A 15566-nucleotide genomic window follows, 5' to 3' on the forward strand; every position below is an offset into this window, starting at 1 on the left:
GTACCGGGAAAGCAGGCTGGGCAGCCCAGCTCCTGAGGGGCGGGGCGGAGCCTCGCTCGCCCACTGTGGGCCGCCGGGAAAGCGCCAGGGGAAGCCCGCGCATGCGCGCCGCCATCTTAAAGGCGTGCCTGTCCTGTCAACTCGTTCCCCGCGCCGGGCTGGCCACTGGCGGGGTGGGGCGGGGTCCGCCATGGCGACCGCGGAGCTCCGCGGGCACGCGGCGCGGATGTCCACGCAGGGGTCTCGGCCTGGCGCGGCCCCCGACGGCACGGCAGGAGCTGCGGGGCTGCCCTCCGGACGGAGCGGCAGTGCCACCCCCCGGTTTGGGGATCGCCCGCCCCCCACCTTGGAGAAGCGGGGACCTTACATGCTGACGCGCGCACCTTCCATTCAGGCTAAGCTGCGTGAGTGCGGCGAGATGCATGAGGGTCTCTGCCCGAGCAGGCTACTGTGGTCGGGGGTTGGACCCTAGAGCCCTGTGATCTTGTCCCCAGAGGGGAAGGGGTGTAGGTGCAGTCCCCACCTGCCCCCGCCCCCGAAAACCTGGGAAACAGCGGAATGGGAAAGACCCAGCTGACCCAGGACGCTTTGACTTCCAGAGAAGCACCGGGACCTGGCCAAGGCTGTTCTACGGAGAAAGGGCATGCTGGGGGCCTTGCCGAACCGCCCCGATTCTTCAGGGAAAAGGTCTCAGTGGGCTTCACTTCCTGTGTCAGCTGCTTCCAACGAAGGCCTATTTCCCCTGCTTGGGAAACAGGCTGCTGAAGTTTAAGGTTGAGCCAGCTCGCTGAGCTGCTGCCACGTTCACCTAAGGGAACTGGGAGGGATGGGGTTGGGGGTCACGACTGGAACGACCTCTACTCTTCCTTTAAGTCTGTGCTAGTGTCACAAAATAGGCTTTGGAATAGGGGAGTTCATCAGCGCGTAATTCATCAAGGGGAGAGACGGTGGCTGGAGCCCCAGCAGTGAGGATGGGGAGCCCCTAGCAGTGTTTGGATTTTTTTTTTTTTTTAACAGAATGGTAAGCTCTCAGAGTTGAATAAAACGTCACATATAGTATGGCTGTTTACGACTGAGTGTTGAAACTCAAAATGTGAAAGGATTTGCCTGAGGTCCTCTGGTTAAAGTGGAGAGATGCTGTTTTCCTAGCTCATGAAAGGGGGAGGTGTGCCTTTCCTAGGTGCTTTCAGTATATTAGGCCAGAACATAATCTGAGGAACCGGAGCCACCTGAATAGAGCAGCAGGTCTGGTGTCTGTGACCAGGTAGAAGGAAAGTCTGGAATGGTCTGGTCTGTTCTTTATGCGTAGGGACCAGGGCTCTGGCCTTCCCTGTGAAATGCCTGTGTTTTCTTCCCCTTCCCATCTCAGGTCAGTGAAGTTTAACAAGGGCTATACTGCTCTTAGCCAGAGTCCAGATGAAAACCTGGTGTCCCTTGACTCTGACAGGTGAGTGCTCTCCTTGGAAATAGTCGGGAGTGACTTGGATAGCACTGCAGATTGCTTGGTGCCTTTGCCTGTTGCCTGTCTCCTCCAGGGCCTCTCGTGATGCACATTCCAAGGCTGTTCTAAGTGCTGTCCCTTGCAGGGATGGCATGGCTGGAAGAGTCATCCTGTCCTATTTTGCTTGCACTTTTAGTGAGAATGACTGTTTCTGCTGAAGTCAGCTGAGGGAGCCATTGGTCCTCTGGAGACTCTGGGCTTGAGCTCTTTGGTGTGCGGTCTTGGCTTCACAAGCCCTTCAGCCCCCCCTTGCATGTTCTCCCCTTGCCATTTGCAGCTGTGCTACACAGATGTCCCTCAACTGATTGTCTTCCTCTTCTCCTAGTGATGGGGAGCTGGAATCCAGATACTCCTCCGGGTATTCCTCTGCAGAGGCAAGTCCAGAGCGCCTATCTGTGCAGTGCCAGGCTGCAGGCAGCATCACCACCACTGCCAAATGCTTGTTTGGTGCCTGCTGTGTGCACAGCATGGTGCTAGATCAGTGTGTTCTCCAGTCTTACACTATGGCTTCTTGCCTAAGAAGAGATAACAGGCATCTTAGGAGGGCTGTTGAAATTCAGCAGAATATATATATATATATATATATCCTCAGGGCTGGAAATGATCTCTAGGAATCCTCTTGGTAAATTCCAGCGAAGTGTTTAGTAGTCTGTGTGCTGGAATACTTCTATGACCGGACACTCACTACATCCAAGAAGCATTGCTTGGTGCCTCCCCGAGCAAACATACAACTCCTTCTTTGGGTAGTTTACGGGTCTTCCTGTTTCTTGCGGCCTGCCTTGCAGTGTCACAAGGTAACTTAAGTCTTTCTTTTCTTTCTCGGAGTCAGCATTCAACCCTCCTCACCCATCTTCCACTAAGCCTGCTTTCTTCAGTTCCATCTCTGGGAATAGCCTGAGCACACCTTTGGGCTGGTCTTTAGGACATCTTTCCAGAATGATTGTCCCAGAGAGAAACCACAGGGACAGAAAATTCTCAGTCAGGCCTAATAGCATGTATAGAGGAGCTGAAGTAGGAACGTGACTGTTCTAGGTAGTTCTTTATTCTCCTAAGAATCTTTGGCTAATCCCAGATTTTGCAAAGGAGAAAACAGCTTGCAAAATGCATCCTCCTTATGTGTCTAAAATACTAAGATTGTCAAAACTAAGAAAACTGCCAAGAATTTCAAGTCTTAAATGGTCCTAACCTCATTGTCTTTCTGCCTGCCAGTACCCTGGAGAAATCAGGCCGACTTTACAGAAGTCCAGTCATGCCAGCAGAGAAGGAACTGGCAGACAAAGCTGCTCCCTACCCGTCTACTGTACCGAATATACTAGTACTCAAGCCCCCCCCCCTTTTTAAGTTTCCTGTCTGCATAGCCTTGGTTGTGTGGGAACTCACTATGTAGACCAGGTTGGCCTTGAACTCAGAAGTCTGCCTGCCTCTGCCTCCCAAGTGCTGGGATCAAAGGCATGTGCCACCACACAGGGCAGCCCCATATTCTTGAATCCTGACTGGGGTATGTGGGTTTCCAGTGGGGGAAAACTGTACACACTGATTTTTAATGTGAAGCCTGGAGAGTTCTCACTAAGCCTCTGGGGAGTTCCTCACTGCTGGAAAAACACAGCAGGGAAATAGTGATCCTTCCTTCTGTAATTCAGGATGTGGAGTTGGCCTGGAGCTAGGTAGAGCGGGGACAGGAAGCTCAGCTGTGGTGACAGGGACCTGACTGTAGGCAGCAGCTCTGAATGCTTTACAGCCTGTTTTATAGTTGTCTCCTCTTCCTTTAGCAGGTGAACCAGGATGTGAGCCGGCAGCTGCTGCAAGATGGATATCACCTGGATGAGATTCCAGATGATGAGGACCTGGACCTCATTCCCCCTAAGCCTATGGCCTCTTCCACATGTTCTTGCTGCTGGTGCTGTCCTGGGGATTCTTCCTGTACCCTCCAGTAGCCGTAACCCTCCATGATGGGCCACATGGCCCTTCACAGCTCAGTGCACTGGGCGCTGCTGCCAGCCTAGAACCGCTGGAGGCACTGACCGTCTGGGCAGGCCAGTGACCTAGGTAGCCCTCAGCTGGTGCTTCTCATGTCAGAGGTTCCCATCTGGGTCAAAGGTGATAGGTGGAAGTCTGCAGTTTTCTCTTGGGGCAGTTTCAGGAAGCCACTTTAATAATGGCAGGAACAAAGACTTTCTTGGTTCTTATGCTGTTGACAAGGGTTGCTAAGAAAACCATTTGCAGACATTCTGACTGGTTTTTCTCAAGGTGTTCTGAGGGAGGAAAAAGAAAGAGTTCTTCTGCCCTGGCTTGGAGGTGGAGGGAGGCAGAAAACAGCACTTTATGGCTTACAGAAGGAAGAAAGAGTATAACTGGGACCAATTCAAGAAATTCTATATGCTTTTCCTGCCCCAGCTTGAAAAGCAGTTAGGAGGCTTGACCTTCAAGAAAGCACCAAGAAGGTTGTTACTTCAGGCTACATCTGTCTAGTTATGGCGAGGAAGGTAAGATGGAGTAGGACTGTGGCTTTCAGAACCTCTAGACTTGGGACATTCTATTGGTCCTGCTGATTGGATGGGTTTAGTAACTCTGGTCAGCCCTTCCATAGTTAGAAGAAAACTTCTCTGTCATGTATATGTTTATTTTTGTAAGTAGTTCCTTGGTCTTGGTTAGTTTTTCCACCTGGATTTTTGAGGTAAAAGTTGGGTTGGCTGCCGGGGCTGGCCCCAGAAACCTGCAGTTTTTGTGATTACCAGCAGAGGGAGCTGGTGTGCAGTCAGTGCCTTCCTGTGTTCAGCTTTTAAGCTTTGGATAAGTATTGATGGATGAGAGCTGATGTTTCTCATGTAGCTGTATGGCTTTGGCCTACATGGAAATAACAGGATAGGGAGAGAGATGTAAAACAGCTCCTGGACCCCACTTGAGATAGATCAATTTGCAGTGCAAGGGGGACTTCCCTCTCCTAACAAGGCTCATTTCTGTGGCACATTCATCTGCCCCAACAGCACTCACACGCTGCAGGTGTCGCTCTGGTAGAGCATTTGCCTAGCATATGCAAGGCTGGTGGTGGGGCGCACAGAACAAAGACCTATGGGCAAGCACAGCCCTTTTCAACCCCAAGCCTGAACACAACAAACAGGAATAATTTCTGCAACCACAACTGGGAAATTTCTCTTGCTATACTAAGCCCTTTTCTGGAATTTAGTTTTCCAGGACCCCCCCCCTTTTTTTAATCTTACCTAGGTGTGTGGTGAGGCTTGGAGTGGAGAGGGTTTCCAGCATAAGGGACACAATAGTCAGAATTAGGGGTTGGGTACCACATGTGTGTCCTGTCCAGTGACACTAGAGGCTTAGGAGGAATGATATGCCCTCTATGGGCTTTCCACAGCGGTAGCAGAAAGGATAAGGTCAAAAGATAAGGCCTTCAGCCAGATGCAGTGGTGCACGCCTTTAGTCTCATCACCCCAGGCAGAGGCAGGTAGATGGATCTGAGTTTAAGGCCAGCCTGGCCTAAAAGTCCAGCATATCCAGGACTACACAGAGAAACCCTGTATCGAGAAGCCAAGAGAGATAAGGCCTCTGCTACTTAGTCACAAACCTGTCCTTATGATTGCCTAGGTTTTTGTTCTTAGGCCGTGGAAGGCTGAAATGAGTAATACACTAGTGGCTTTTTCCTCAACTATTACAGGACAGAAGATGGGACAGAAACCAGAAGCACATCTGCTAGGTTATAGATGCTAATTATGTTCTGCAGTAGAACTCTGCGGCTGTGTAGGCATCTCACATTCTGAGCACTTTATGTAAGGCCTACAGGGAGGGCCACAGACCAGGTCTAGGCCTTCTAGAATTCTGCAGAGGTGAAGACCTCACATGGAAAGGGATAGATACATCACAGTGTAAAGACTTGGTGGCAGGGCTTAGGTGAGGGCCAGAAGTGAGTGTGGATCTTAAGTGTGGAGCCTTGTTTCTGTCAGAATTTGGTTAAAACAGTGGCCTGAGCACTTGACAGCTCCTGGTGGGGAGAATACCCCCCAAAACATACCCTCCGGTTGTTGCTTTAGTCAACATTGAGGTACTTGACTAGAACTGTCCCTGGAAAGGAAGTTCTAGAGCTGGGTGACCTTATGGGAAAGCATTACTTGTGGAGAAAGCTCAGGGATGTGGAGCAGGTGGTGATGTCCAGCTAGGATAGGTAGAAATGATGAGTTGTTAGATGAAAATAATGCCAATAAAGGCACAATGGTGCCCAGATCCTACCTGCCTTAATTAGAGTGCTGGGTGTTCCGCAGGAGGCAATCCCTGGGAAGGAAAGCAGATGAGCTCCTCAGCAGTGGTTCCACCTGGAGTTCACACTGCTCTATAGACCTCTCTCTTGGCTTGCACTTCTATAGTCTGTTATAATAAATGCAATCATGGTAGTTGAGCTGTACTGTGTTGCAATTTTTTTCTCTCTCTTCAAGACAGAGTTTCTGTGTATCCCTGGCTGTCCTGGAACTCACTTTGTAGACCAACCTGGCCTCAAATTCAGACATCTGCCTGCCTCTGCCTCCCAAGTGCTGGGATTAAAGGTGTGCACCACCACCCAGCTTTGTCTTTTAAGTTTATCTTATGTGAGGGCACAAGACAAGCAGGCAGACGCAAGAGCCCATGGAAATTAGACAAGGCATCAAATCCCTTAGAACTGGAGCTACAGCTGGGAGGCACCGCATGGGAGCGAGCAACCAAAGCTAGGCTCTCTGCAAAAACAGCAAGTACTGTTAGTTACGGGGTCATCTCTCCAGCCCCGGTACACGACACTAACCTGAGCTACACGAGAGCCTCAAAAAGACATAAAAGGGAGGGGGAGGATGGCTCAGCTGTTAAAATGCTTACTGTGCAAGTATGAGAACTGAGTTCACATCCCCAACCCTTCTACCTCAAGCACCCAAATAAGAAGCCAGAGGTAGAGGCACACACCTGTAATCCCAGTTCTGGGGAGGCCAAGACAGGAGACCCACCAAGGCCTGTTAGCCAGTCAGCCTAGCTGAATTGGTAAATTCCAGGCCAGTGAGAGAGCCTGTCTCAAAAAAAAAAAAAGTGGATGGCGCTTGAGGAATAACATGGAGGTGTTGTGCGCACACTTGAAGCCATGATGAAGCTGAGGCAGGGGCTGACTCCAAAGCTAAACTTCAGAACATGAGGACAATCTCAAAAAAAAAAAAAAAAAAAAAGTAAGCTAAAAGAGCAGCCAAGGCCCACCTGCAAGCTGTGTATCCGGGCTGCAGCTGGCTTCCTCTCCCACCCTTCCTATAAAAGGCTGGAATTCAGCCTGCCCACCCCCAGGAAGCTGCATGAAGTAGAATTAAAATCAAAATTGGACAACATCAGAGTGCTCTTTCTGCCCACATCAGGGACAGAAATACCAAAGGTTGACTGCTCTTTAGTCTTTATCCTCAACACAAGTGATCTTTAATGACTGACAGAGCGAGAAGGAATAAGCTTCAGTATTCCACTGGCCTACCCCTTCCCTTTCCTTCTCTGCAACTGAGAGGGCAGGCAGTCCCAGGGCAAGAGCTCTGTTCTTGGACAGTGCCTTGGCTGTCCCTCCGGATGGATGCTGAGCTAATGCTGGATGATGCACATTTTGTTAGCCTGACTCATTAAATGGGGCAGAATGGTTGCCTTCTGAGTGGACACACCTGGCTCAGAGGTAGCGGAGCAAGGAGTGTTGAGTACAGTGGAGTGACAGGCCTCAGGCTTCACACAGATCCCTCATCTTGAGCATGCTCTGGAGTCACTAACGCCAAACTTACTACTTCTATTCCAGCACGCACCCAAAGAGTGCAAAGTTGGAACAGGGATCGTGCTGGACCTGAAAAGTGGAGCCGGCCAGGATACAGGTGACAGGCAGGGAGACTAGACACTGGTCTCTACAGCAGACAGCAGGCCCGGAAGAGCAGCAAATCCTTGGGTACGGTAAGTTTCAGTGAGACACTCTCATTGGCCCCAATGAAGAGCACTCCACCACGCTGCAAAGGGATTTCTGTTTGGACTGTGTGTGTGGTAGCTGTCACTGTCCCTTGGACCATCAAAAGAATGCTGGCAGAGTCAAGTGCTGAGACTTTGTATTCAGTGACAGAGCCAGGGACCTGGTAGAAAGAAGTGATGGTAAAGTTTACACTCTGCTCCTGGGTTCAAAACCACCTCAAGGACCCCGCTGCCCCCTTCCCCAATGTTCAGGCTCTTGACATCATGGAGGCCCACATCTGGCCCCCGGCAGAGAAGCAGATGGGCACTGTGGCTGCTCCAACTAGGTGGGCTGACAGGAAATCCAGCCCCAAGTGTATCTCTGTAGGTTTAACATGCTACACAAAGGGTACCCCCTAGGCCCACCTACTTACCTCCATCTTCATAACAGTGAAGTCTGGCACAGGGGGGTCATAGAGAGAGAGATAGGGGTCATCTGGACTCCGTTTTGGAATAAACAGCCTGTCCTTGCTGGGGCTAGGTGTGTAGTTGAGCATTTCACACAGGGTTGGCACATCAATGAATTTGGGTGTCAGGCCAGCACGCACAGTGTTGTCTGAACATGCCATGCATTCCACGCAGTCTGGGGACAGATAAATGTCATTTGCTAAGATGGTGAAGTAAGCCATACAGTTTGGCTCTCCAGGGCTTGGCCTCCTAATGTAGGCCATGTGAATGTCTATACATGAAGTTAAAATGTGTGAATAGCATTGTGGAAGAATATGATGACAGTTAATAGGCATCAAAATTATGTTAACCCCTAAATTAACATGACTTATCTTGCACTTCTGCATAGACCCTTGTGACTAAACTGCCAACAGTCAAATGGGACAGCCACTCAGACATGGCGGTTCATATCTATAATCACAGCACTCAAAAGGCTCAAGTAGGAGGGCAGCCACACGTTTGAGGCCAGCCTGGGCTACAGAGTCAGACTGTCTCAAAACAAGAACAGCAACGAAAAGGGAGCCTCACTGGGTAAAAGTACTTGCTATGCAAGCATGAGCACCTGAGTTGAGATGCCAGAAACCCACATTAAAGCTGGGGTGTAGCACAAGTAGTTGTAGTTTCAGCACTCCTAATGGGGGAGAGGAGAATTCCTGGAAGTTCACAGGCCAGCTAGACTGGTGTATGTGGGGGTGGGGGACAACAAAAGAGACCCTCAAAGCAGAACGAGAATCAAGCCCCAAGCTGCTCCTGAGCTCCACATGCATCCTGCACAGACAAATGTCGTCCTTTTGTTGCATCACCCATACTTTAGTGTAAAATCTCCAGGCAGATAGAGTTGCTGTGCAAACACAAACGAGAAGACAGGTAAGAGCAGCCTTGTTCAGTGTAGCTCTGCTCAAACTGATTTCAACAGTCGTCAGAGGGGCTCAACATCAGAACTGTGGCTGGTGGCAGATTGTAAACATTATCTAGCACCCAACAGGCAGCCCCCATCCACACTGCTCGACCACCCTAACAGCAGGCCTCACCAGCCATCCTCTTTCATCCACAGGAATAAACAAGGTCCCAGGGATGGCAATGGGGCATACTACTAAAATCCGGCTCACCTCCCTTCAGGTAGGCATGGGGCACGTTGGCCTCCAGAAACATAGCTTCCCCAGGCTTCAAGGTGATCAGGTTCAGGAAGTAGATGGCGAAACATCCGATATCACCCGGATACTGCTGGTGGAGCTGTAGCAAGAGCGTCCCACAGATATCCTCCATGCTGTTTCCGGCAGATACTGAGGGTCACAGAGCATCCCAAGGCCACTAAGACATACATGGTATCTACGACTTCACCCTGACAAGGGAGTCTTGGTGAACCGTCCCTGCCCATAAGAGTGCAGCATTTATGCTAGGCCTCTCCTAAACATCCCTCATCTTTGCACAAAAATGCCTTCTCTCACCTCAACCATCCTCATCCTGGCCTGGCTGCAGCAGCTGGGCATTGTAGTGCACAGCTGTAATCCTAGCACTAAAGCAGAACAATCACCATGAGCAAAGGGCACACTGGGCTATCTACTGAGTTCTAATACTTATGGCCCTGTCTCAAACAATACAGGCTGGAGATGGACCTCAGTTGGTAGAGTACTTGCCCAACATGCATGAAGCCCTAAGTTTGATCCTCACCCCCACAAAAAACCAGGGATGGTGGCATGTGCCTGTGATCCCAGCTGGGAAGTAGAGGCAGGAGTGTCAGAATTGTAAGGCCATTCTTGGCCATATAATGAGTTTGAGGCCAGCCTTGGTTACAAGAAACCTTGTCTTCAAGGGAGGTAGGAAGCTGGGCAGTGTTGGTACAAACCTTCAATCCCAGCAGTAGGGAGGCAGAGGCAGGCAGATTTCTGAGTTCAAGGCCAGCCTGGTCTACAGATCGAGTTTCAGGGCTACCAAAAGAAACCCTCTGTTGAATAAACAAAACAAAAACAAAAAGGAGTTAGGGAAAAAATATATGAAAAATATTTAAAACACAGATACCACTATCTTCAGTTCAGATTTTGACAAAAACATCTCCAGACAATTACTCCAAAACAATCTCCTGACTAGGGACCACTCACTGTCCTTGAGCTCAAAATCTATTATAGATACGGAGATAACCCAACCAATTCACGAAGTGCCAAATTCCCTATTAGCCAAGGACCTCACCTTTGTGAGCACTCACACTCCCGTGTCTCAGGAACTCTGTCCATCCTAGGCAAACTGGGACGGCTGTCTACCCACAAGAGTACAAGGCAGACCAAAATGTACCCTGGAGACTGACCAAGGGAAGATGAGCTCAGCCTGGGCTGGAGGGGTGAAGGAGGCATCTTAGAAGGGTGGGGGCGGGGTGAGCTGAGTCTCCTGGAGCATGCAGAGAAGGGAGGAGTGTATTCAGAATATGAAGGAACCACAATAAAGAAAGCAGTGTTCCAAGTGGGAGGGCAGTTTGTATCTTTATACAGAGATTTGCTTAGTGGCTACTCTGCTCAACACTGGGACAAACATGAAGTTCTCTGGCCTAGAGAACCCTGGTTTTAACAAGTGAGCACATAGCTCAAAGAGGTCCCTGCACACCTGGATGTCAGAACAGAGGTCAGGCCAGGGTTGTCCAATAACATGCAAGCAGATAAGACACTTAGAACCACTACAACACAAAACAAGAGGGTATGCTCCATCAAGAGAGTAAGGCTCTGGTGCAAAGATGACACAGCAGGGACTTAAGCAAAGACTGAACCAGAGAGGGTTCTGGGGCTGCCTGGAGGAGCTGGCCTATCAGGCAAGGAGCTAAGACCTCATCGAGGAGCTGCCACATAAGCTCCAGGCTGAGTCTGCCAGCCTTCTCGCTGTGTACTGACTCTTCAGGCCAACAGTGACCACCCCCACTCTAGCCATTTCCTGCACTCTGCTAGGACAAGGTTAGACATCTTGGAAGGATTTAAGAAGAGCTAATGGTTAAGAGCACAAGGCTTGGGTCCTCTAAAGAAGGATGAACTCCTTGGTCCTTTCCTGCTCCCCCAGGCTTCCTAGTGCAAGTCTGCCCTCTGGGAAGCAGCTGGAAGGTTGGGAAGAATCTGGGGATGCCTGAGCAGAGGGCACTGATCAACCCCTCTGGGTGAGCCTGCCTCCAGCCACCTTGAGAAAACCACTTTGGAAGCGGCACTCAGCCTGGGGCCTCACTCCACAAAGACAGGGAAAGAAGTGGTAGGAGCCATGTTAGCGCCCTTCTAAGCTCCGCCCCCTTTAGTGTTCCCTTTGTAGGGGAGGGGTGGGAACACTGTCTGCATGGCCTCATCCACGCCTCTGTCCGGAGCCCGCCCAGACCTCCGCCACACCCACCTTCCTGGGAGATCCGTTTCACCAACAGGTTAAGCTGTTCTACCACCACCTTCTTCTCACTCTTCATCAGGTGGGAAAAGCAGTTCCTTAGAGCAGAGGCCATGGCCCCAGGATTTCCGCTCACGCTCTGCTTCAGCTGTGCTGTGGCATCATCTCCAATCAGGGACTGGAACTCAGGCACCTCTGCAGGGTGGCCAGGCCAAGATGTCAAGAATGGTAAGACAGGCCTAAGAAGTGAGGACCTCCACTGCATCCCTAACCAAAAACCCACTTGCGCTACACAAGCCTTGCCATGTAAACATTGCTCGCCACCAGCAACCACAGCTGAGCCTGGTCTCACTTCCAGGCCCACTGGCCCCTAAAACTGCTTCATGAGGCCAAGATCCCTTTAGTCCCTATAATACCAAGACTCTACTCTGTCTGTTTCCCCTCTAGCCCAGGTTCCCCATATGTCCCATGCCCAGTACATATGCCCTTATCATTCCTGCCCAACCTTACTCTTCAGAAAGGTCACAATCTCCTCCACTGGCCGGAAACCACACAGGCCCTGGAAGGAAGTGAGGGCAATGGCCATTTCTGGCTTGTGGTTGGCATCAGGGTAGTGTTGTGGAGCCTGGAGGTGCAGCTTCTCTGCCAGCTCCTGTGGGTGGACAGTAGAGGACAATGGGGTACAGTTATCAGCAGGAGTACCAGCCTCTGCACACCCTGCTGCCCATCTGTCCCAGTTGCCAGATGGCACTGGCTTATCTCTGGCAATGAATCCAGTCAAGGCATCTGCAGAAACTTGGGGTTCAGCCCAAGGGCAGAGAAAAGGGCCAAATCTAGGGGAGAGCTAGGATAGATTTGAGAGACCTGGCTTTGGCTGAAGAACCCCAACAACAGGCACATAAGCTGTGTGATGTGGGTATATGATTGTTTTGGGAGATAGAGTTAGAACTATCTGGAGTTTCAGATCATCCTCAGCTACATAATAAGTCTGAAGCCTGGGCTTCAGAAGACCTGTGTTTAAAAACTACAAAATTAGGGGTTGGAGAGTTGGCTTAGTAGTTAAGAGTACTTGATTCTCTGGCAAAGGACTCGGGTTCCTTTCCCAGCACCCATATGGTGGCTCACAACCATCTGTATTTCAAGTTCCAGGGGATCTGTTGGCCTCTTACTCCCAAAGGCACCAAGCAAGCATGTGATGTACATGCATACATGGAGGCAAACATGCATACATATAAAGTAATCTTAAAAAAAGAAAAGGTGCTAGAGCTATAGCTCAATGGTTCAGAGCACTGGTTGCTCTTCCAGAGGACCTGGGTTCTATTCACGACACCCACATGGCAGCTCATGACCATCTATATCTCCAATCTCAGGAGACCCAAAGCCCTCTCTAGCCTCCCTGAACACTATACTCATGTAGTATACAGGCCTACATGCAGGCAAAACACTCAGATACATAAAATAAGTAAGTATTAAACATTTTTAAAAATAAGAGTTTAGAAAGACTGCTTAAGCTGGTCTGGGCCTTGCTCAAGAAGATAACAGTGCGGGGTGCAGCTGAGGCAGCAGCTGGGGTGCCTGCCCTGTCCTGGAATTCTGGAATTGAACTCTCCAAGAGAGCCAGGTGAGGAAATGGCAGATATAAATAGACTAGGCTGGGGGAGGGGAAGCCAAGGACAAACTTGGAGAAGCTCTCTTGGCATAGGCAGTCAGTTGTCCACTTAGAGTCGGCTTATGTATGTGTTACCAGCCTCTGTCCTTGAGCAGCCAAATTGGGGTTAGTATGACTTGGATTTAGCCCGGAGCCAGAGCCTCATATGGGCAGGGAGAAAGCAGCAATAAAATCTATGAGAAGGCCCACCAAAAGCCCTTCCCCACCCTGACCTCTGCACACTCTAATCCTGTACCTTGTTAGGGTGCGCCTGGATAGACAGGGCTGTTTCCACTGAGAGCACTTTGAAGAGGAAGGGGAGCTTGCCATTAAAGGTGTCTTTGACCTTTGGGCCTAAGCAGTCCTGGTTTTCAGCAATCCACTGGCCTAAGGTCTTCTGGGAAATACGGTTGTCAAGGATCCTGGCATCCCCCCGGGGATGTGTCCCCATCCATAGCTGGAAGGACAGAAAAATTGAGAAAGAAGACAGCAGTTGACACCCCTGTATGTGTGAGGCATGCACTGGTCTATGAGGTGTGGGGATCAAACCCAGGGCCTTACATACGGAAAGGAAGTACTCTACCAGTGTCTGACCAGTGGGAAGAATGACACTTGAATGTCTCTGAAAGCATGAGTCACAACAACAGCTCTATGCGGAGTTGACATCCACTTATTTCAGTCTCAAAAGACAAAATTTTCCTTTGTTGTGGCTTTTCCTTTCTCAATAGAAGGAATAAATTTGGGATTAATAAAAATGAAAATTAGCTAAGCAATAAGCAGCACATGCCTTTAATCCCAGCACTAGGGAGGCAGAGCCAGCCAGATCTCTTGAGTTCAAGGCCAGTCTGGTACACAGAGCAAGAACCAAGACAGCCAGGGCTACACAAAGAAAGCCTGTCTGGGGGAGGAGGGGACTGTTTATCTTCCAGATGTTTTATCCTCCTTTGTATGAGACAGGGTCTTAGTAACAGAGACCAGGCAGATTCTCCTAGCTCAGCCTCCCCGGCTCTGTGATTACAGTGCATGTATGTAAAATGGTGAAAGGACCAAGAGGACCTCTTCTATGGGCTACAAAGATTATTCCCAACGGATCCATATGGCTTGTGTCAGGCTCTTTGGTCTCACTTAGGGTAAAGTGAACTAATGTGCAGCCGGGGTCTTACCTCTGCATATGGCTTGTCTTCTGAGATCTGGGCCACTGGGTCATTGCTAGCCAGCAGGCGCGCCACTTCGCTGCTGGAGCCCAACTTCCCCCAGGCATACTGCTGCACCACACAGGAAAGTGGGAACACTGGGGAAACAGACAGAGGGTCAGCTTCCACTCCACTCCTCGGTTCCTAGTGCTGGGGAACCAGGGACGAGCTGGGCAGAGCCACACAAGAGTCTATGAGTTTGAGACGACACCCTTCTCTTCCACACCCTCGATGTTCCCACCTGTAAGACTGGCAGATACATTGGCAAGAACTGAGTTTAGGTGACAGGGAGAGAAAAAGAACTACTCATCTCTCCGCACTAGGTCGGTCCCAAAGTGATTCGAGTGCACCCGGGGGCGCTAGTCTCCCCTCCGACCCTCGCACCCTCGGTGGCAATCTCCACCCCAGATCCTCTCCTCTGTCGGACATTCAACGTGAATGGTCTTGACCTGCTAGGTCCTGCCAGGGTTAAGACCCAGGACGCGACCACCACTAAGAAAGGCAGCACCGGCCAACGGCTCACCTCGTTGACTCGCCATTCTAGGGCTGGAGACCCGGCTTCAGGCACGTAAGCCCTTCCCAGAAGCCTCCGCTTTTCAGAGGGCAGAGCTTCATGGGAAATGTAGTTCCCAGAGCCCACTGCCTCCTACCTCCGCAGGCACGAGGCCCCGTTGCCCAAAAACATTCACCCTAAGTCTTGGTCTCAGCACTCCTGCTTTCCTACCCCTTCTATCTGTATGTAAGTACTGCGAACTCACTAAGTACCACAGACTGTCCCTCGCATGCATCAGAGAACAAGCTAGCACTACTTTTGTGCTTTCTTGGGCTTCTAGTCTAGAGAAGGGAAGTAATTAAAAAAAAATTTTTTTTTATTTTTTTTTTTTCGGTTTTCGAAACAGGGTTTCTATCTATAAATGCCCTGGCTGTCCTGGAACCCTCTTTATAGACCAGGCTGGCCTCGAACTCACAGAGATCCACCTGCCTCTGCCTGTGCCTCTGCCTCCGAAGTGCTGGGATTAAAGGTGTGCATCACCACATCCAGCTGTAATTAAATAAATCTTAACAGTGTGTCCAAAGGCAATAAATAGCCAACCATAGTGGCACACTTCTATAATTCTTGCACTTGGGGAGCCAAAGCAGAAGAACTGTCTTGAGTTCGGGATCGACCTGAGGTACATAATGAGACCCTGTCACAACAAGCCATCGGGGTAAGCCCCAGTAAGAAGGAGAGATTTAAGGAAGAATGAAGAGTGTTCTTGGCAAAAGAGACTTCCAAGAATTCTCTAGTGCTGCAACTTTGGAATGTGCATATATTGTACACAATTAGATAACAAAGAGGTCAATATTGCAGGACAAAGGACACACACACACACATGCTCTGAAGGCAGTCAGCAAACTGGAAAGGTCATGAGTAGGGGTTCATATGCTTTCATGAGGATTTCAGGTT

At 50.1% G+C, this 15566-nt stretch overlaps 2 protein-coding genes across 3 annotated transcripts; one reads left to right on the plus strand and one right to left on the minus strand.

Annotated features, from left to right (window-relative positions):
- The first annotated feature begins 141 nt into the window (after positions 1–141).
- Positions 142–5909, plus strand: Fam219b (family with sequence similarity 219 member B). 2 transcript variants are annotated; one of them, XM_055622429.1, is made up of 5 exons: positions 142–404; positions 600–687; positions 1370–1447; positions 1827–1875; positions 3271–5909. In XM_055622429.1, exons 1-5 carry the CDS (start codon positions 191–193, stop codon positions 3433–3435), a joined length of 594 nt encoding a protein of 197 aa, XP_055478404.1. In that variant the 5' UTR covers positions 142–190; the 3' UTR covers positions 3436–5909. The 2 variants fall into 2 exon arrangements, with proteins under 2 accessions (XP_055478404.1, XP_055478405.1); XM_055622430.1 differs by having other exon boundaries at positions 3274–5909.
- A 979-nt stretch (positions 5910–6888) lies between these two features.
- Positions 6889–14704, minus strand: Mpi (mannose phosphate isomerase). Its single transcript, XM_055622425.1, has 8 exons — positions 14643–14704; positions 14090–14217; positions 13183–13383; positions 11789–11930; positions 11291–11473; positions 9043–9216; positions 7861–8069; positions 6889–7608 (listed from the first exon to the last, which is right to left on the minus strand). Exons 1-8 carry the CDS (start codon positions 14656–14658, stop codon positions 7390–7392), a joined length of 1272 nt encoding a protein of 423 aa, XP_055478400.1. The 5' UTR covers positions 14659–14704; the 3' UTR covers positions 6889–7389.
- Between the last annotated feature and the right edge of the window lie 862 nt (positions 14705–15566).

The sequence above is a fragment of the Psammomys obesus genome, unplaced genomic scaffold (genome assembly GCF_907164565.1).
Source record: "Psammomys obesus unplaced genomic scaffold, mPsaObe1.curated_primary_1811, whole genome shotgun sequence".
Lineage (NCBI taxonomy): Eukaryota > Metazoa > Chordata > Mammalia > Rodentia > Muridae > Psammomys > Psammomys obesus.